This window comes from Ciconia boyciana, chromosome 3 (genome assembly GCF_034638445.1).
Source record: "Ciconia boyciana chromosome 3, ASM3463844v1, whole genome shotgun sequence".
NCBI lineage: Eukaryota > Metazoa > Chordata > Aves > Ciconiiformes > Ciconiidae > Ciconia > Ciconia boyciana.
Genome location: NC_132936.1, coordinates 63,544,686 through 63,566,336, shown reverse-complemented (window position 1 = coordinate 63,566,336; position 21,651 = coordinate 63,544,686). Strand labels below are relative to the sequence as shown.

The following is a 21,651-nucleotide window of genomic DNA, read 5'->3' as shown; positions in this document are numbered from 1 at the left end:
GCAGACAGGAAAAGATCAAGGTAGTTCTTAGGGATTTTTTAACTTCACAGCCATAATATATACCACGCACAATATATTGTCAAAATAGGCTTCACCAAAGGAACGTGTGGCTGTTGTTCTTTGTGGCTGCAAAATAAAGTTTCCTAATCTTGTGATAAGAAAGTAATTCTGCTTTTTCCTGTCAAATGCAGTGTGGGATTATAAAGTTAGCTACATGGCAACATTTGCTCTGAAATGCCTTATTATGCATCTTAATATTATAACTGGTGACTAGATGGAATACTGATGGCCTAGTTAAAATAGTGCTTTTAAGAAGTAATTACTGTTTTTTCTCTTCAAGCAATAGGTGGTCTGTCTTTTATTAAATTTTGAAGAGGTCCCCAGCTCATGCCTCATCTCTTTCCTCACTTTCCTCCCCTCCTGATGGGAACTTGTGCCAAGTGGATTGATTATATCACCTCTTCCTCATCTCCAGCTTTAATTTACTCCTGGCCAGTTTATAGCTATTGATTCTTGTGACAACTTTGTCATTCAGCTTTTCTGTTACTGTTTTATGTTTCCTGTAACTTGCTAGAGGCTGTGTAGATGATCATCAATCTTGCTTGGTCTACCAGTCCTAAGAAGCCATCCTGAATCTCCCTTTGGTATTCAAAAGCTACTAGGCTATTTCCTCAGCTACTAGGAAGAAAATTAATTCTATTCCAGCCGAAACCAGGACAGGTACGGAAGACAGAGACGTTATGGCTCTTTTTAAAACAGATGAATTACCTTACAAGGTAAATCAGCAGTCCTACAGTAACTGCCAGCCACCCTGAGGAATCTCAGAGAGCAGAGCTGGGCCAAAGGCTTTCAGTTTTCAGGCAATGCAGCCGGGTCAGTCAGCTGCAGCAAGGCAGAGTCCCTAGAGCCAACCCCTCCTTTACGATCCAAATTTCCTTTAGCTGCGCGAAGTGGGATGTACCTCTTGGGTCCCTGACCCCAGCTCCCCCAGTGCCTAGCAGTCACCATGGCATAATATTCATAAACTCTTTGAGCTCCTGTTTGAACACACTTGGGATTTACGCTTCCATTGTGAGGCTTTTCTATAATATGTATTGTTCTGCTTGTTGGAAACATCTTTCTAACGTCCAGGTGAGGTATAGTTGTCTTCAGCAAATGCCCACTTGTTCTCGTGACAGCTTTGTCCGCTGCCTCCTCGGTTTTCTTCACCTGTAACCTGCCGAAGCCGCCGTCCCAAGAGCACAGGCTGCGTTTCACCTTCTGCCAGGTCCCGTAAGGAAGCACGCTGTTCCCCCGAGCCAGACGGACAGCGTACCCGGGAGCCAGCAGGTTATTATCAGACTGCCCAAAGCCCGGCGCCTGCTGTCGCCCTCGGAGCTCTCCCCGCCCGGGCTGCCAAGAGAGCCCGGAGCTCGCCCCACCCGGGCCCGCTGGCCGCAGCACCCCGCCCGCCCCCGGGCCGCCCCGCGGCGGCTCTCCCGCGAGCTGCCGGCGCGGCCCGAGGCGGCAGGCAGGGGCCGGCGGGGCGTGGGGCGCGGCAGGCCGCCCCCGCAGGCCGAGCATGCTCAGTGGCGGCGGCCGGGGCGCTGGTCCCCGGTGCGCCGCCAGCCCGCGGCCGCTGCCAAACGGGGCGGCGGGAGGTGCCGCGCCGCGCCGCGCCGCGCCGCGCCGTGCCGTGCCGTGCCGCGCCGTGCCGTGCCGTGCCGTGCCGGCCATTGCGGGCGGGGCGCTCCTTCCCCATGGGCAGCCGGGCCGCGGACGGCGCGGGGAGCGAGCAGCCCCCAGGTGGGAGGCGGGGGCCCCCCGCGCTTCTCCGCCGGCGACCGGCGGCACGACCGGGGCCGGGAGCCAGCTGCCAGCTGCCGCGCCGCAGGCTCTGCCTGCTGCGGCCAGGCCGGCGCTGAAGGGCCGCTCCGCAGCGCCGGAGCCGGCGCTGCGAGAGGGAGCGGGCGTGCAGGGGATGGGGGCAGGTTTCTCCCGGGGGTTGAATCCCGCAGTGCCGCGTACCGGCGCTGCCCCCGGGGCTGTCCCGTGAGCTGTGTGCTCACGCAGCCGCGGAGCGCTCCGCGGCCGTACGCGTGGTGCCGGGCCGGGAGCGCGGCGGGGCAGCTCCTGCAAAAGCCGGTGGGCTGAGGCGCGGCCGCAGGCGGGCACCGGGCGGGGACGGTGCTGCCCTTACGGGGAAGTCTGCGCTGCTGCGTGAGGAAGGAAAGCAGTGCGGCTTGATTTAATTCCGCAGGGCCGGCAGGGTAGAAGTTCTGTCCGGATTTTAATTTTCAAACCTGATTTGCAAATTGTGTTTTCCTCTATGAGTTTATAATACTTTTTTTCTTTTTCTTTTGTATTTTAAGAAGATGGCGTGCCAGAAGCACTTGGTGAGCAATCCAGAAGGCTTACCAGAGAACAGCTATATACAATGGCCGCGACAGCTTCTATAAACTTCAGTTCAATGATATGCTATTCAATCCTGGGACCCTTTTTCCCTTCAGAGGTAAACAAGCAATTTAGCTAGCTACTCTTTAGATTACCTTTTGCATGTTGAAACTTTTAAAAGGATCTTGAACACTGTGGGACCCTTATGGCTGGCTGTAAGCTCCGAGTTAGACTCTTCAGTTGTGGGAATTCATAGTGATAGCCTGATGCTGGCTAAAATAGATTAGGGTGTATGTAATGGTGACCTAGATCCTGTCCATGGACTAATTTCATCCCCCCTGTGGCTGCAGAGGAGCCAGCAAACTAATGATATGAAACAGAAGTTGAAATGGATGCTCGGAGCAGTGAAATAGTTTTCTGACTGGTGTTGCATAGTAGTTTGGTAGTAGAGCTGAGATTAAAACTCTGCCCGTGTCCTGGCTTGCATTTCAGTGCCCTAGCCACTCAGTGACTCTTTATTTATAGCTATCTCTGTGTTAACTCATGCTGGGCCATCATTCACTGTGTTAAACTTCCTGACCTAGCAACTGGAGGGGAAAAAAAATAATCTCTGCTTATGTTGAGTGAATACAATGTTTAAATATAGGATGAAAAAAAATGGTCATAGTGCCTTTGCAGCAGAAGTCCGTTTCTCTCATGACCAAGCTGTTCCCAAGTATTCACTAGGAAATGTTAAGATTATTTTTGCTCTAAATATTCCTATGTACTGCTTGTACCCGAGTAAGTGTATTTTGCCAGTCAGATAAGTAAAAAATTTGCCTGGCGCTTGTTATGAGGAGGCATGATACAGTGAAGATAACAGATATCTCTGTTCATTGCCCTCTCACCATGCGAGGGATCAAAGCTTTGTAGCTAGCTCTGTTGCACACCAGCTGAAGCCACCGGTATAAAGTCTGGTCACCTGTTCAGTAGTTCAGTAAACAGCACAGTGTTTCCATTCATTGAGGACTAAACGTTGCTTTTCCCTTGATTACATATAGCTTAAATAGAAGTGCAACATGTCTTTAAATTGCTGTGTTGCTACCTTATGAGCCCCTACTGTCTTTGAGAAAGGAAATTGCTTTGTAACTGCACTAACAGAGAATTAAAAAAGATTAAATGTACAAGGTATGAACGTTATTCACCTCAAGAATTTGCCTTCATCTTTACACAGTTGTGATCTTTTTTGCAGGCAGAAAAAAAAGGTGCCAGTAACACAGTTGTTGGCCTGATTTTTGGATGTTTTGCTTTGGTCAATTTCTTGACTTCTTTAATCTTTGGAAATTATGTAAGTATAATTGAAGCTGTAACTTATTTCTGTGATGACACAGGTTGGTACATGAAGACAGTTCTCTAAGGCTGAGAAAAGAGATGTCTCTTCAGTAACACTCCTGCAGGCTTGTGTCTGCAGTAACTGGAGCCTGACTAGTCAGTCTGAATCTGATCTAAGTCTTGTCAGCACAACTTTAAAATTACTCTTCTACAGTTCTTGAGGGTAGCATAGGGTGGTGGACATGTAGCTGTTTTGTTTCTCTGGTTAACTGTTCTGTTTGCTTCAGAGTAATCTGGTGATCAGTTCTCCTTTTCCCCTACCCCCCATTGTACTTATTGCACTTACTTACACATTCTGTTTGTCTTTGTCAATGTTCTTAAGATGTTTTGTTTTGGTTTTGGTTTTTTTCTTTAGTTAGCTGCACCCCTTGTTCTTTTCTGGTATGTTGTTTTTTTCTTGACATTTCCTTTTATTATGACTCTCTGCTGCTTAACTCTGTTTCCCCTTCCACTTCATTATACAGCAATATGAGATAAACGTCTCCAGTTCTTGAAACTTCAGTTTTCCCACAGATTCAGGATTTTTCTCATGCTGGAGAAATTACAAATAAATTATATAACAGCTTGTTTGTTTATATGCTGGAGCACTGCTGTCTATGCATTTTTGGCTAGGGCTGCTCAGGATTATACCCTAAGTTGGGGCTGCTGCAGCGTCAGTCTTCTCTTTCTTTGGCTGAGCAGTCTCTTTGCTGACCCCGGGGTGAATGATTGTCTCTGGTGGTGAGGTGGCTCATCAAGGCGTCACACAGGTGCCATTGGTGAGTCCAGTCTCAGTGCCTGTGATGGCATTCAACTATGGCACAACCCTCACCAAGTACTTTGCAGGGGAGAGAGAGAGTGAGCGTGCCATCCTCACTGCAGACAGGTGAAGAGAGCACCAATAGAGGTGGACAGTCCAACAATCAGAAATCCGGAGGGTTTCAGTGAAACTTGGCAAAATGTGGGCTTTAGTAATAACGGCTAAAACACAAGGACTTTGTCCAGGCCTGAACAAGAAAAGAGTCTGAAATACCTGCTGTCCTTAGGGGAAGTTACAGCATGGAATTAGAAGCTCAGATGTACTTTGTTACAGGATTGAGCTAACTTTATGGCATGCCTTTTGTTGTCCTTCACCCTGGTGATGGAGTCTGAAATGAAGTAAGGTGGGGTCCTTTCCCTGGTAATGAATGGGGAAGCCTGAAGCTACCGTGCTTCCTGTGCCAAAGCTTTGTGCCGTTAAAGGTTGTGATAAATTTGCTTTAAAATCAGCTTCCATGGAGTCTCCTGAGCCATATACGTGACAGGTATTGCTGACTTGGCATCACTGACAGTGCTGGAGGGGGAATGTATTACTTTCTGTTTGTTTATCATGAGGAATGCTGCTGTAAACTGCTGCTCTGCAGAAGCTGCAGCGCAGCGCTGTGAAATAGTTAACTGCCCCATTGTCTTACCATTCTGAAAACTGGGTTAAGTCACTTAACCGTTCAGAATATTTTTAGGTTCAGTATTGCATGAAGGCACACTGGCAGGAGCAGATCTCCAGATCTTTTAGTTACAGACACTATAAAGTGCCCATAATGTTTTGATTTCTTAACAGTAACTTACTTTGAAAGATTTTTGATCTAGGCTTGAAATAATAACATGTAAAAATGGTATTTAATTTACAGCTTACGCATCTGGGAGCAAAATTCACGTTTGTGGCAGGGATGTTTGTTTCGGGATGTGTGACCATTCTGTTTGGGTGAGTAATTTTTGTTGGTTGGTTTTGTTGCATTTGTGTTCTAATCATTTTCATCCATGTGAAAAGATGGACACAAAACAGAGCTGGAAACTCTTGGCCATCTCCAGGTGTTGGTTAGGTCACCTAACTTTTTGCATCTTTACTTTTTATCTATCCCTTGTAAAGCAGAATGAACACTTCTCCCTTTCAGCAGGTTTCAAAGCCTCTTTAGTACTTCGAAAGCAAAGGAGGAAGGTTCTACGTATTTAAATAACTACCATAGCTGATGAACAGCAAGAAGTCTGTCAAAGTTCAGCAATAAGGGAACTATTTATGCATAATGTTTTAATTATTCTTTTCTTAAAAATATAGAGTGCAAATGAGAAGCTTTGCCTGGCAGGCGGAGAGGCTAAACCACTCATTTTAGCAAAATAAAAGTTTTATTAACAATGAAGGAAGCTCTTATTAGGTAGTTGTAACTCCTTGCATCAGACTCCTTGCACAGTTGCTTGGAAAAGCTATGAAATACAACAGAAGATGGCACTGGAGTTTTTCACAGGTTAGGCTTTTCATGCTCTTTTCATCACCAAAGAAAGGGGAAAAGGAGAAAGCTACCAGAAGTACTTTGGTAGAGTTTGAATGACTTCACCAATGTGATTCAAAAAGATGTGGCAATAGAAAGCACTGAGTGTCTTGTAACTGTGTCCTTTAATGAGTAAGAAACGATGCTCCAGGGCCTTTAGTAGATTACTTGTTGCATCCTGAGAGATATCCATTTACTGTTTTTTTTTTCAGAATGCTGGACAAGGTGCCAAGTGGACCAATGTTCATCGGTTTCTGCTTTTTAGTAAGAGCAATGGATGCAGTAAGTTTTGCAGCAGCAATGACAGCATCGTTTTCAATCCTTGCAAAGGCATTTCCCAATAATATAGCTACTGTCCTGGTAAGTGCAAAAACCAGTGTTACAGCTGAGTACCTGCAGTATGATAAATTGTGAGTAGGCAGCCCAAAACCACGAGGAAAAAATCTGCTGTCTCATATGCAGGCATATTTGAAATTGTCACGTAAAGTTTGTTTCTAATCTAGAATCACAATCCTAGAACAAGTCTAGACCTTAGCATAACTCCAATTAGATATAAATGAAGTAGTATGTATTAGTTGCTTATGTTTTGAAGACAGCTGAGCATTGATGGCAGTAGTTATCTCTTCAGTTGAAATCAGGCTATTAAAATACTAATACAGCTTGTAGTGACTGCTTCTACATGGCTAGTAAGAATCCATGTGGATTGATTCAAGAAATTTGATTAATTCATTTAAATAGTATTGATTTAAATGACTGAAAGGTATGAAACTGGAAACAATTTTGATTTCATTTTTCTAATCTATTGATAAAAGTGATGTATGAGAAGAGGAGAGCTAGAACTTGAAATCTGGAGGGCACTATTTCTGGTCATCAATGATTCATTTCAACCAGAGATGATATCCTTATTTAGTTGGTTTTTTATGGTGTTAGGAAAAAAAAAAGTTATGTGTTTAATAAAATGCTGCTTTTTCTTTCTCTTTTTCAATAAATTCTGGTTTCAGTTCCAATATAGACTGACAGAAATAACTGGGTTAAATTTTAATGAGTGAACAAATATTAAGAACATCCTTCAGAACACTTAACAAACTTGGAAAAGTTGATACTTTTATTACTATTGTTAAGCTGTATAGTTACTTCTATAAATAAATAAATGTCTATAAAAATATGACCTCCTAACTAGCAAAAAACCTACTAAATTGCATCAACAGTGAGGAGCTGGCAATTTCTTTGGAAAGCAGGTTATACATTGTAATAATGTTTTGGATTTATTCAGTCAATAAGGTTAAGGCTTCCTGATGGCAAATTTTAAAATGTAATTTAAACAGGTAAGTAACCTGTTAATTGACTTAAAGGGACTTAGTTATCTATCTTATAATAAGTCTTGAAAATAAATGAAATTCTGTGGTGGCAGCACAATAAACATGATGCATAGCTGAAAGTGGTACGTGGTGATGAAGGTCACTTCAAGACCACAATCAGAAACACTGCACAGCTGTGGCTTGGAAGCTACCTTTGTTTGAAATCTAGAAAGGGTGCTGTCAGAAGACACATCACTTTTAAACACTGGTCTGTTTGCCATATTATATACTCTCATGTCTTGTTCTGCATGAGAATAAAAGCTTTTCAAATTCATTCATGTACACTTACTGTCCTTAAATGGACATGATGGAGAGTTCTTGTTGCTGTGAGCTCTGCCCATGGTGGTGGCAGAGGCAGGAGGCAGAAGGAAGAGCTGATTACTTGAAGCAAGATGCATCGTACGGTAAAGTCATAAAGCCTGAAGAAATGGATGAGGGATTTTTAGCCTTGCTTTCCATTGCCCTTCTTGATAGTGCTAGATACTGAAAAGGACTTTTCCTCTCGTTACCCTTTTGGTACCAGTTTTCAGCCAACCTTTTACCCATTGGGTACCCTAGAGAATGTATGGGGAAGTTATTAAATGTAGGCATGTCAGCCTTGTTGAAGTGGGAAGTGAGCATCTGTCAACATGATCCTTCTGTTGGAGGAGGTACGAACTTCAGAACATAGGCAATATCACTTTTCTTACAATATCAGGTTTATCTTATCCTCCCTGATCTGTAATAATGCAAAGCCTCAGATCCCTCCCCGCTCCGCTCAATAATTCATTAACTTAGAGGGCATACAGCCTGATTTGAACTGAAGTCTCACCAATCATAAATATTTTTTATGGTTGGTGAGGAACACAAGTAAAAGCATTAGTTGGATGCAATTATGTTAACTCATGGGCATTCCATGTGTTGAAGTTTACCAAAATGTCTCAAATCTATGTAGAACTAATTTTGAGGACTTGCTAGTCATATGCTGTTACTAGTTATTTCCTTTCCTAGGAAAGGAGAAAGCTGGGACCCTAGGCTGAGCTAGGGTAAAGAACTTGGCTATTGCTGACTCTGCCTGCTCTTGGGCCATTTGACACTCTGACTTGTATCAGTAAAATTAAAGATGAGGATGAATCCCTATACTATCTTTCTGGGTCCCAGAAGTAAGCAAAACTTTTAACTGTAAGCCACTATTACCACCAGCTGTTACTTGTTAAAAGGGGTTGTCTAAGCACTGATTAGTCAAGTATTGAGGCAGATGTTGACAGTGGCGACTATGGTGTTGTAACACAAGATTTAATGGTAACTGTATTATTGTCCTTTTGAAAATTAGTATCTTATAAAATATGCCAGACTATGAAATTATAGCCTAAATAATCTGAGTTATCCCCATTGCAATTTCACTGTTATTTCCTACCCCTAGTCAGTGAATACAAATGGTCTGTTATGGAGAGAAAACTTTAACTTGGCACCGTGTACCTCATCCCACGAGATAATGACCCATCTGAGTAGGCTTGTTTGGGTCCTCCTCCTCAGGTTGGTGTGTAACTGGAGATGGGAGAGGTGATCACTTCAGCCTGAGTTGTCCTACAGATGCTTTCCTTCAGTAGAGCATTTGTCTTGCCTCAGGACTGGGATGTGTTAGGTGACAGCAGAGTGGCTAACGCTGCAGTGCAGCTGGTTCCCTGTAGTGAAGCAAAAGAGGTGATGGCCGTCATGCAGACAACTCATAAAATTCCTTTTGCTATCCCACTTTGTGAAGGTCGTTACTAGCTGTTATCCCCCTTAGTGATGCAGTGCCTTTTTCTTTTCACTAGCCTGACTATGTTGTGCTGCTCCTCAGAAAAATGGATTGCTTTTATTGTTACACTGGAGTTTCTCAGCTTTCTGACTTTTTTTGCTTGCTTTCTTTTTAATCCTTTAGGGCAGCCTTGAAATTTTTACAGGACTCGGACTGGTGCTGGGCCCACCTTTAGGTGGCTTTTTGTATCAATCATTTGGTTATGAGGTCCCTTTCATTACACTGGGATGCATGGTGTTGCTCTTGGTGCCTGTGAATATGTGCACATTACCAAAATATGGTAAGCACCCTTCTTCCTGTCTCCTTCACTCACCTTAATTTCTCATGGATATAACTGTGTTTTAGAAAAATACCAGTTTCTGGAATCTGATACAACTCAGAGGGCAAAGCTCCAGCTGACTTAACTTGTGATCTTGATCAGGCCCATGTTTTAATGTATGCAAATTAAAAAATCTAAAAATCAGATTAAAAAATCTAAAATTAATGTGTGCAGATGGCCTGGAATGAATCCAACTCCTCATGCCTATCTCTGCAAACACGAAGAACTCTGTGTGGAAGTGAACTCAGATAGATTTTTGTTTTCTGTTGTCTCTCTAGCTTCAGGGCTTGTAAAAGACCAGTTGTGTCTTCTTTGTATCAGCTTGTCATTGCAGCTAGTTGAAGAACAGCTGGAGATAGGTTTTGCCTAAAACAAGAGAACTTGACATGTTTGAGGGGTTAACAGAGGGGAAAAAAACAGAATTACAGGGAGAACAAAAAGGGTTTGTTTGTACTGAATGATGCAGGATCTGATTAGCATGAGAGAATGTTAAAGTTAATAAAGGAGGGGTTTAACTGAAGTGTTGGATGTCATATAAATTTGATTAAATTTTAGATGGTCCTGCTTGGACAGAAACTTAACTTAAAGATAAGTCTTCACACAACATTGTAATTGCAAGGTTACAGTTCTGTTGTTCTTTTCTAGAATAAAACCTAGTAACTTTAAAATAAGTTTTTTAAGTATCTTTTCCTCTTAAATATGAAAACCTTGGAGAATAACTTCATATATATTGGCTTTTAGAAGAAACTCGTAGTGGTTAACCATGTGCTGCTACTGCTGGCTTCCCCCCCACTTCCCCGAGCTCTGAAATTGTATGGAGTCATGATACTACTAGCCAATTTGAAACTACGTTAAGTAAACATTAGCTCTGAGCTGGTGGATGCTAATGAATGAACTTTTAGTTCTATGTATACTTTGAGACCGCATTCAACTATTAAAGCACCAACAGCATCAGGAAGGGAGCCTGACTTAGGAATGACATCTAACCATGACATCTGAAAGAAGCTTCCTGTCTGGAGTACAAATTGGACATGTAGGAGACCCCAGTGACTGGTTGCTTAAAAATTCGGACAGATCTCAACTGATAAATAGCAATCTTTTTATTTTACTTTCAAAGCATGTTTCTCTGATTGGATATGAACGGTTCATGCATGTGTGCAAGTTGTTTTAAGTTGAGACCTATTCGTGAGATTTTCATTGTACAAGTGCTAGCAGAGAAGTAACCGTATTTTCATATAATTGGGAATAGTATATGCTTTTGTTCTTTTCAGGTTGGGTATTTGCAATGTTGGAATCTAAACTGTGTACTTTTCTTTTATTCACCTATCGAATTTGGTTTTTAAATATAAAAATAGTATAGTGCGTAATAGTCTACTGTTGACTTTCATTTGTTAGATAACAAGAGTAAAAGGACTAGAAAAAGGGAAATACTGATTTATTTTCTAAAGCAAGATCAATCATGAGCTTATGCTGCTGAAAATAATGCAATTTCCCCCCTTTTCTCTTGAAACAGATTCGATCCCTAGCAAGGACTCCTTTTGGAAGCTCATTCTTCTGCCGAAAGTCTTGCTACTCTGTCTTACTATATTTTCTCTAAGTGCGTGCTTGGGCTTTTTGGATCCCACAATGTCTCTATTTATCCTAAAGAAGGTAAGTCCTGTTAACATGCAGGGAAGTCTCGACTTGCTAAATAGTAAATAACTGGTTATAAATGTGGTTTAAATATCCTAAACAAAATTAAGCCATATCCAACTACACTGCTTTAATTAACTGTTAATAATATGATTTCCAAATAACTTGATTTCCACAGTACTGACAAATCACGGTTTCCATTTACACCATCTGTTGCTGCTGGGTCTCGGTAACTTTGAGAATGAGGAAGTATAAAGGACTTTAAAAATGTGCTTTTTCCACTTAATTGGCTTTCAACTGCAGAGTACCTTCTCTGAACAGGGCATAGCAGCTGGTTTTGTAAACAAGGGACTTTTTCCTCCTTTCTGAAAGCAAATTCTGTAAAACTGCAACAGTCACTGACAGTGTTGTATCTCTTGATGTGGGCATTTGTTTTCGGGGGCATGATGTCGCAGCCCTGCCTTTTCTTACAGCAGTACCAAAATTAAACTGATTGCAACTATGTGGCCTGCCAGCTGACTTCTTCACTCACTCATTAAAAAGGCAAATGCTATTTTATTTATTTACTTTTAATTTATTTTAATATTTATTTATTTGTTTCCTGCGTAATTTTACTGACCTATTTTCCCCATGGTGTTTAAGGTAATGAATTTGAAGTAAACAGTTTAAGATTCTGTTCCTGTGTGAAATTAAGCAATGCTTTTTGAGTGGTTTATTTATTAATTGTTTTTCCAGGGAGTAGCATTTCACAGGTTGTTGTGCTCCTACTTTTCGTCTGTCTTGTCCAGTACTTAGAGCACTCAGCCAGGGTGGAGGAGACTTGGTGCTAACCTCTTCCATCAGTGGAGATGTGAATGTATGTCTTCCAACACCCAGGAGGGATCTGTAATTATTCCACTGTAAAATATTGCACACTGTTGTGGCTCTTCTGCTTTCCTTCTGCTCTGTGCTAACAGATACTTGCTGTGAAGGGGCAGTAACCTTCTTGGCAGGTGTTCTAACCACTAAATTAGAGTTATTATCATGTGCTTGCATATGGCAAGGAAATAGTGAATATTTATGTAGTCCATGCCACATGAAATGTCTTGGAATACCTTCTAACTGGTAGTTAAAGCACTCATTTGAGAGACTGGTATGCTTTTGGTTCATTACACATTTTGTTTCAATGCAGAAATGTGACTCTGCATTAGGAAAATGTAGACCTCAGGGTGTTTGCGAAAAGCCTCTTACTCATTCTCATAAAAATCCTCCTTTGGTTGAAAAGCCAGAGTTGTGTTTTCACACAAAAACACTACTTACTTTTAAGATGCACTGATTAGCAGTGGATGACTACAGTATTTTTCCTGTTCTAAGTGGAAATAAAACTGAAGATTGGAGAGGTAAAGACTAAATCCATCTAAACTTCAGTGTCTGAAGTGTTTGTTTCAAATGTGCCAGATATTAATGTTAGAATCCAGTGTGCTGGTGTAGGGACATAGCATAGTGTTTCCTCCTGAGATTATTTAGGCTTTATCTGAGTACAGTTGTGTCAGGTGTTTTCACTCTGTGCTTAGAAATGGAAGTGGAAGGAAACTGGAGCTCTGCTGATGACTTCAAATACTTGAAAAACCTCTGTATGGTATCAGTAAAATACTTAAAATCACGCATTTCAGTATTTTGACCTAAAATACAATTCTTGGATTGTCCTGTAATGAATATAGCATATATGGTTTGTTGTTTTGGGTTTTTTTGTTTTATTTGTCTTCCTTCCCATAGTTCAAACTCCCACCTGGTTATGTGGGCTTGGTATTCCTTGGTTTGGCACTCTCGTACTCCCTGTCTTCTCCCCTCCTCGGACTCCTAAGCGACAAACTGCCAGTGAGTACTACCCTGCTGTTTGTGCAGGGTTAGTAAAGCACTCTGTGCATTTAGTTAAAACTGGAGGACTTCCCATATTGAAGCAATGGAGGTAGGCCTGGTCCTGTAAAGGGATCTGTCTTTCGGGACCTTGCACGTGCACTGAATACTGCCAACTTGAAGGTCTCTTTTGCAAGGTCCAGGTAATACAAGAATGTCCAAAATAGTAAAGAATGGTGGACACGTATACTGTAGCTGTGTCCTGGTTTCAGCTGGGATAGGGTTAATTTTCTTCCTAGTAGCTGGTATAGTGCTGTGTTTTGGATTTAGTATGAGAATAATGCTGATAACACACTGATGTTTTAGTTGTTGCTAAGTAATGTTTACAGTAGTCAAGGACTCTTCAGGTTCCCATGCTCTGCCAGGCTCACAAGAAGCTGGGAGGGGGCACAGCCAAGATAGTTGATCCGCACTGGCCAAAGGGCTATTCCATACCATATGGCATCGTGCTCAGTATAGAAACTGGGGGGAGTTGGCTGGGGGGCAGCGATTGCTGCTCGGGGACTGGGTGGGCATCGGTCGGCGGGTGGTGAGCGGTTGCATGACTTGTTTTTTTTTCCTGGATTTTGTTCCTCTCTCACTCTTGTTGTTTTCCTTTTCATTACAATTTATTATTATTATTATATTTTTTTTCTTTTTCCCAATTATTAAACTGTTCTTATCTCAACCCATGAGTTTTCTTACTTTTGCTCTTCCGATTCTCTCCCCCATCCCACTGCGGGGGGGAGGGTGAGCAAGCGGCTGGGTGGTGCTTAGTTGCTGACTGGGTCTAAACCACGAAAAGCTGAAATGTGTCGAGCTTTTCCAGTGGACTAAGCACTATCTATTTCCAGCCAATATGGAATGGAGAGTGGGAAAACGTGTCCCAGTTATTCATGCTTTTGTCCACATCTAATTTTATCAGCTTTTGAGAAGAGGATATCTGTTAAAAAGTGTAATATCCAAATTAGATCAGCACACCGACTGACTATGGTTCTCTAGCTCTTAAATGCACCATAGAAAGAGACTTTGACTGTGATGTACCTAGAACTGCCTGGTTAACAACCACTGCTAATTGGTCAAGAAAACCTAGACTTTGAATGATGTGCACAAAGGACAGTGCCAGTTTTCTGACATTGTTTTTTTCCCCGACACAAACTAATAATGGCCTTTGTACATGAGAATTACATGCAATGCTATATATTTCTTATACTAAGGAAGAGTAAGACCTAAAATACTTTGCTAACAAAGTAGCACTGTTACTCAGTATCCTGAAGCAATCTCTGTATTAAGCAACTGCTGCCAGTGATTGCATTGATGGTGAGGAAATACGAATTCAGTGTTTCTTGATTGTGTTCAGAACCGGCAGAGAAATTGTGAATTCCCAGTTTGTGTGTAAGGGTGGTCTCTACAGGACCAGTACTTTTCAGGAGATGAAGATTTAGAAGAGGAGTATTAGGAAAGACAAAATAGTTACATTATAATTTCACATCTTTAAATTACATACCTCTTCCTTTTCTTTCACAGTACCTCAGGAAGTGGCTGCTGGTATCTGGAGGCTTAATGACAGCACTGTGCTTTTTCATGTTAGGACCTGCTCCTGTACTGCACATTGAAAGGTACAGAACTGCCTCTTCTTGAACCTGTCCCCTTACGTGATGTTTTTGTCATAGCTATCAAGACCATAGTCACATATGTCCACAAGTCTATAGTTAGCACCTCTGACCGTGAAACAGGTTATTTTTTTAGCTTGAGACTATGAATGTAAAGCAGTGGAAGCATCTGAAAATTGAGATTTTACAGCTTAATAAAACAGATCCTTTTCCTTTGCTTTTTGTTACTGTCTTTGCTCATATTAACGCGTGTGTGGTGGGAAGAATGCTGCTTTTTAATTTCCTTTCCTTCCAATTCTGTGGTATTTCCAGTGCAGCAAAACAAAGTTCTCTTTCTGTCTTATTTTTCAATTTTCTCTATTTCATCGTTTCTGAACTATGGGATTTATTTGTATGGCTGTGCAGCAGTGTTGATTTTTTTTTCTTCTCTTTGTGTGTATATATATTACTGAGGAAAATGCCAGGTTATAGCTTTGTTTTCAGCTAGGTAAGTAGAGACAATGTCTGTTTCACCTGAACACTGCATTGCCATAGCTCTCAAGTTAATTCACAGCAAAACACTCTGCTACATTTAAAAAACAAGTGTATAGTCCTTTTGTCCTAGGTTATATACTCTGTTAAAGCTGATGATAGGCTTGCTAATTTGAGGAGGAGGTGCTGATCTCCTCTCTCTGGTGACCAGTGATAGGACAGGAGGAAACGGAATGAAGCTGCATCAGGGGAAGTTCAGACTGGACTTTAGGAAAAGGCTCTTCACCAAGAGGGTGGTCAGTCACTGGAACAGGCTCCCCAGGGAAGTGGTCATGGCACCAAGCCCATCAGAGTTCAAGGAGTGTCTGGATGACGTTCTTAGTCATATGGTTTAGTTTTAGGTAGTCCTGCGAGGAACAGGGAGTTGGACTCGATGATCCTTATGGGTCCCTTCCAACTTGAGATATTCCATGATTCTGTAATGCACAGAATTAGTCGTCAACTCCTTCCCAGACTCATACTTTTTAAAGAAGATTAAATAGATTTGAAACAGCTGGTGAGAAAAGGAAATCAGTAAAATACTCAGCATTTTTTTCCTTAGCTAAGTCTGTTTGGGTATAATGTATCAGGCTACAAATTGTACCTGCAAAATCCTGCATTAGTGCAACAAAGCAAGTCTGGAGTTTGGATATATGTATTGCTAAGTTAAGCTTGTCTGTCCACCTCTTTTCTATGTGCTCCTCTTAAAATGAACTGCATTTGCTAAGGAAATATTTGACTTGAGCACAGGATTTTAAAATTCTCTTACAAAGTTTTTCTAAGCATAAAGCTGTATTTTCAAGTGTTAGTATTCATTTAGAGTTCTTCTTGGCTTCAAGAAACCTAGTTTTCTGGTCAGTCATGGAGAGCTGATAAAACAGCAAATGGTGTTCTTATTTGAAAAGAGTCTTCAGCAGCTAACTTCTTTTAAATGCCTCTTTTTCAGTCAGCTGTGGATGTTTGTGCTAGTGCTGGTTTTGATTGGTTTTTCCCTTGGCATGAGTGCTATCCCAGTGTTTCCAGAGATACTGCACTGTGCATAGTAAGTAACTCGGTCTAACACATCTTTCATGTTACTGACAGTAGGAAACTGCGACTAATTTTCAAGGGCGAATATGAAGTGGGGTTTTGGTGTGGCTTTTTTCCCCCTTTTTGAGATAAAGGCAGCGAGTAACACTTAAATGCTTGACTGCCCTTGTCTTAGTTTTTTCTGACTGAGCATTATACCCCAGTCATTATACTCCAAATACAATTTTGTAAATGTATATCTCAGTACTATGAACACACTGAAGTCCATCAGACTTTGGGTCCCTGTCGTGGTTTAGCCCCAGCCGTCAACTAAGCACCACGCAGCTGCTCGCTCACTCCCCCCCGGTGGGATGGGGGAGAGAATCGGAAGAGTAAAAGTGAGAAAACTCATGGGTTGAGATAAAGACAGTTTAATAGGGAAAGCAAAAGCCGTGCACGCAAGCAAAGCAAAGCAAGGAATTCCTTCACTGCTTCCCATGGGCAGGCAGGTATTCAGCCATCTCCAGGACAGCAGGGCTCCATCACGCGTAACGGTGACTTGGGAAGACAAACGCCATCACTCCAAATGGTCCCCCCTTCCTTCTTCTTCCCCAGCTTTATATACTGAGCATGACGTCATATGGTATGGAATAGCCCTTTGGTCAGTTTGGATCAGCTGTCCTGGCTGTGTCCCCCCCCAGCTTCTTGTGCACCTGGCAGAGCATGGGAAGCTGAAAAGTCCTTGACTGGTGCAGCAACAACTAAACCATCCCTGTATTATCAACACTGTTTTCAGCACAAATCCAAAACATAGCCCCATACCAGCCACTATAAAGAAAATTAACTCTATCTCAGCTGAAACCAGGACAGTCCCATAGCATGGGGCAACCTGTGTATTGTTTTTATATAGATAGGATTTATTTCAGCTTCTGAGGATCATTAATAGCAAGCAGTTTTCACTGGATTTTCAGTCTGCATTGGCATTAACAGCTGCACCTACCGGAGTCATACTTGCTCACAGTACAAGGTCTGTGATGTGGCTTGGCAGTAATGACTAGAAGGGTCTTGATTTACTCTTACTAGTATGTTCCTCTTGGAACAAGGTTGTTCCTTCTGAAAAACCACCTGTCACTGTTTTACACTTGCCATATGAAACATGGGGAATGAGCGACAGTGTGATGTTAGAAATCTCACTTGGAAGACATCAGAGATGAGAAGTAGCACTGCAAACCTCCAGAGAGGCAGCAAACAAGAAAGTACTGGGTAGACAGAAAGTATTCCACTGGACACTTTTGCTTGTTAACTATTTATGTTGTGTGTAAATTAAAAGGAGGGAAAAAACTTTCTCTATAGGGGAAGACTATAGACTGAGACATAATGTATTGTACTACTCTAACTGGTCTGTCTTTCTGCAGTGAGAATGGATTTGAAGAAGGTCTGAGTCTGCTGGGACTGGTGTCTGGGCTCTTCAATGCCACGTGGTCCCTTGGGTAGGTATACAGTCACCTTTTTGTAAGTTGTGAGTGTTCAGTTGTTTTACAGTATTGCCACACGAAAGCCTGCTGCATTACAACCAGAAGTCTTGCATTGCAGTCATTGTGTTGACCTTGATTCAAGAGGTTCTTGCTAAACAGGTGCCTGGTGGACATGTTAAAACAAAGCTTTTTTTACCCAACAAAGGGAACGTACTCTGAACTTGTCTTCCTTGAAATCTATTGCCCTGCATATCAAAAAGCTGCAGTGATTAAGTGGATGTTAGCTTGCCCTTCTGTGTGATCATTTTTATTGTCACTGAGATATGTAATGCCTCATATAGAGAGAGGTGGACCCTAATTTTTTACAAAGCTAAGTCCACCCACGTGGAGTGAGCTAGAAGGTATCTGCTCCTGACTAATTCTGTTGCCCCTTTTTCATTTTCCACATTTCCTCCTTTTGTCTGGGATAGCTTAGGGTAGAATCTTCTCTTTCAGCCACAGCCATATTTCAAGGTCTGTGTTTGTGTAGCTTAGGAGAATGTGCCTGCCTTTCTTACCCAGCGATCATCACAGAAATGAGTGAAAGGTGTTACTGGCTGAGTGACCCTTCAGAGTTGTCACTCAGTGGGATGTGACAGAGTCCCCCTGTTGACAGCCACTTCCAGGACTTTTTCTAATCTGTCCTTGTAGTCCTCTCTGGCTGCAGGTGGGTCTCAGTGGTACAAATTTGCACCATTTTTTCCAAGCTAACTGAAGTTATAGCTGTCCTGTTTATTTGATGTAGGGTTCAGTACAGATATACATAGTATAAAGTTACCAAACCCCAGTTTTATGCTGTTACCAAACCTGGTTTTATTATGTGACTTGCTTCCAGGAAGTCTCTCTAGTTTTACACAGTTTTGTCCCTTTCTGTAGCAAGAGACCATATCATGTAAGACCTTTCATGAAGTGACAGCAGCTGCATAACCTTTCATGGCATTCTCAGGCATGAAAGTGCAGGGCAGTTACATACAGCTCAACCTTGCAGTGACCGTGTCTGTCAGAATGTGCCTCCCCACCTGCCTATATCCATCAGTCTTTTGTCTTGAAGTGTGGAAGGTTTGCATTTTGAGGGATGAGAGTTTAAATTTCTTTTATGATAGGATTGATTGGCATAGATGCCCTGTTAGAACATGGTCCTTAATGGGGCCTCCAAGCCATTCCAGGTACAGAAAAGAGTGCATTCAGCTTTCTGATGTGGATTCTATTTCCAGCTGAGGAGGTAACTAGACAGGTTTATTGGGGCCATGGCAAACAAAGAATTAATACTTACTGTGGATTATAGGAAAGTTAGGTCTGCGGAAGACAATCTCTTTGTTGACAAAGGAGAGAGAATCAATGGAGGGAGGCCACAAAATGCAATAAAAAAAGTTGTCTGAGAATATGATACGTTATCTTTTTTGTTTGGGATGCCAGTACCTCATTTTGATTTGTTGCAGGGCATTTGCAGGTCCCACTCTGGGAGGATTTCTAAATGAAAAGCTGGGTTTTGAATGGGCCTCAGCCATCCAAGGAGGATGGGCACTGTTAAGTGTAAGTAATTATACATTTTTTGCTTTTTATACCTATTGCAATTATGAGCTATTGCATAAGGTTATTATTATTACAACTGTAACTGTTTCCTCAAAGGGTCTTGCCACTGGAATATTCTATATCACTGAGGCAACAAGGAGAAGGTATGCTGAGATATTTATTCTTTATTTTACTTGCAGCCATATAAAGCAAACCTTTGAAAGCTGTGCTTCCATTTTTTCCAACCTGATAATGAATGACAGGATGAGCAGTAAAAATATTGTCTAAATACTTTGTCTGTATGCTTTCCTAAATCCCTACTGACCTAAACAGAGACCTAAACCAGGCAATGCCTGTTCTATACAAGCAACAGGACTGTGACATTAACGAGCGAACCCTACTGATGGTTCCTCCAGGAGGGTATCTGTGAGCTGGAATTGGCTGGATGGTTGCATCCAGAGAGTAGTGGTCAACAGCTCAATGTCTGGATGGAGATCAGTGATGAGTGGTGTCCCTCAGGGGTCTGTACTGGGACCAGTACTGTTTAATATCTTCACCAACGACATGGACAGTAGGATCAAGTGCACCCTCAGCGAATTCGCAGATGACACTAAGCTGAGTGGTGTGGTTGACACACCTAAGGGATGAGATGCCATTCAGAGGGACCTGGACAAGCTCAAGAAGTGGGTCCATGTGAACTTTATGAGTGCAAAGGTCCTGCACCTGGGTCAGGGCAATCCCTGATATCAATACAGGCTGGGCGATGAAAGGATTGAGAGCAGCCCTGCAGAGAAGGACTTGGAGGTACTGGTGGATGAAAAGCTGGACATGAGCTGGCAATGTGCGCTGACAGCCCAGAAAGCCAACTGTATCCTGGGCTGCATCAAAAGAAGCGTGGCCAGCAGGTCGAGGGAGGTGATTCTGCCCCTCTACTCTGCTCTGGTGAGACCTCACCTGGAGTACTGCATCCAGCTCTGGAGCCCTCAGCACAGGAAAGACATGGAGCTCTTGGAGCAGGTCCAGAGGAGGGCCACAAAAATGATCCCAGGGCTGGAGCACCTCTCCTATGAGAAAAGGCTGAGAGAGTTGGGGTTGTTCAGCCTGGAGAAGAGAAGGCTGCGGGGAGACATTGCTGCGGCCTTTCAGTACTTAAAGGGGGCCTATAAGAAAGATGGCAACAGACTTTTTAGCAGGGCCTGTTGCCATAGGGGTAATGGTTTTAAACTATAAAAGAGGGTAGGTTCAGACTAGATATAAGGAAGAAATTTTTTACAATGAGGGTGGTGAAACAGTGGAACAGGTTGCCCAGAGAGGCGGTAGATGCCCCATCCCTGGAAACATTCAAGGTCAGGCTGGATGGGGCTCTGAGCAACCTGATCTGGTTGCAGATGTCCCTGCTCATTGCAGGGGGGTTGGACTAGATGACCTGTAAAGGTGCCTTCCAACCCAAACCATTCTGTGATTCTGTGAAATGATAGGTGTGAAAGCAATAGTACGTGGTTCTGTGCAACAGAGGGGAACCAAATCCAGTGATCCACATAGCTCTTTCCATGTAATGTGTGGCTTTTTTGCTGTAACGTTGGTATTGCAAAGAAGTATCTAGAGAATATTAAACCTGTTTCTTCCCTCCTGTTCTTTTCCTTGTGCAAACAGTTCCAGTTCCAGCCTGCAAAATCCTCCTGGTAATAATGAAGAAAGAACTCATCTGATGGGCAGTGAAACATAGCCAGACATAATTTTAAATTCTCTGTTTACTATTGTGATTTAACCTAGTGTTGAGATGAGTGGACTTGACAGTGTTTCATTATTCTGGAGCTGGGATACATGATCCCATAGCCAACAACCAGTTGTGGTTTAGTTGTAGCTGCATTACTGTTTTGAAACACTAAACACTGACTGCCTTTCTTTTGGAAGTCCTCATGTGGATTGGCTGAAGTGATGAGTAACCCTCAGATGTCAGCCTGTTTAATTGTGTTCCATATACAGTGCACCACTGTATGTGAAGAGGTGTGTTTTCAAATGTCTGGTTTCTATACTTGAGCCTGCTGTGCATTATTTTTGGATAAAGCTACTATTTTGCTACCATGACTTTCTGTATTTTTTTAAAGAAAGTTCATTATCTTGTAATACTTTAACTGATAACATAAAATGTTGAAACAGAATTTGAAATGACAGAGCATTAAGCACAATATTGTTTTCAATAAAGGAACTTTTTTTCCTAAGTTGTGTGAATTTTCTTTAACCAAGAGTCTAAAAGACTTTTTGTCTACCAGCACTTGTATTATCTTGAAAGTGCCTGAAAATGGGAGGCAAAGGTAACGAAGAGAAGACTTAGCATCTCTACACAGAACTAAGTGATCTTCAGTCCTGGAGGAGGCTTGGCATCGTGTGTGTATGTGTGTATACATACATGCACAGACATGTATGTTTGTATTACAGATGAAGACTCAGCTTGGTGTGTGTGAGATCTGTTTTACTAATAAATGCCAGCTGGAATGTTTGCA

The 21,651-nt window shown here is 42.3% G+C and overlaps 1 protein-coding gene across 3 annotated transcripts; it reads left to right on the top strand.

Annotated features, from left to right (window-relative positions):
- The first annotated feature begins 1,579 nt into the window (after window positions 1-1,579).
- On the top strand, window positions 1,580-21,360 carry SLC18B1 (solute carrier family 18 member B1). 3 transcript variants are annotated; one of them, XM_072855887.1, is made up of 14 exons: window positions 1,581-1,785; window positions 2,355-2,491; window positions 3,605-3,700; window positions 5,391-5,464; window positions 6,239-6,386; window positions 9,288-9,444; window positions 10,997-11,133; window positions 12,871-12,972; window positions 14,518-14,609; window positions 16,060-16,155; window positions 17,537-17,611; window positions 19,075-19,168; window positions 19,265-19,311; window positions 20,801-21,360. In XM_072855887.1, the coding sequence occupies exons 1-14, from the start codon at window positions 1,740-1,742 to the stop codon at window positions 20,871-20,873; spliced, it is 1,374 nt and encodes a 457-aa protein (XP_072711988.1). In that variant the 5' UTR covers window positions 1,581-1,739; the 3' UTR covers window positions 20,874-21,360. The 3 variants fall into 3 exon arrangements, with proteins under 3 accessions (XP_072711989.1, XP_072711988.1, XP_072711987.1); XM_072855886.1 differs by having other exon boundaries at window positions 2,352-2,491; XM_072855888.1 differs by lacking the exon at window positions 12,871-12,972 and having other exon boundaries at window positions 1,580-1,785; window positions 2,352-2,491.
- Window positions 21,361-21,651: the final 291 nt, after the last annotated feature.

What these genes read in the sequence shown, in the direction of transcription:
- SLC18B1 (XM_072855886.1), top strand. Translation starts at nt 1,740, where the DNA reads ATGGGCAGCCGGGCCGCGGACGGCGCGGGGAGCGAGCAGCCCCCAG. An exon ending in ATAATATAGCTACTGTCCTG is followed by an intron (nt 6,387 to 9,287) that starts GTAAGTGCAAAA and finishes TTAATCCTTTAG; the next exon opens with GGCAGCCTTGAAATTTTTAC. An exon ending in CCTGTACTGCACATTGAAAG is followed by an intron (nt 14,610 to 16,059) that starts GTACAGAACTGC and finishes CCTCTTTTTCAG; the next exon opens with TCAGCTGTGGATGTTTGTGC.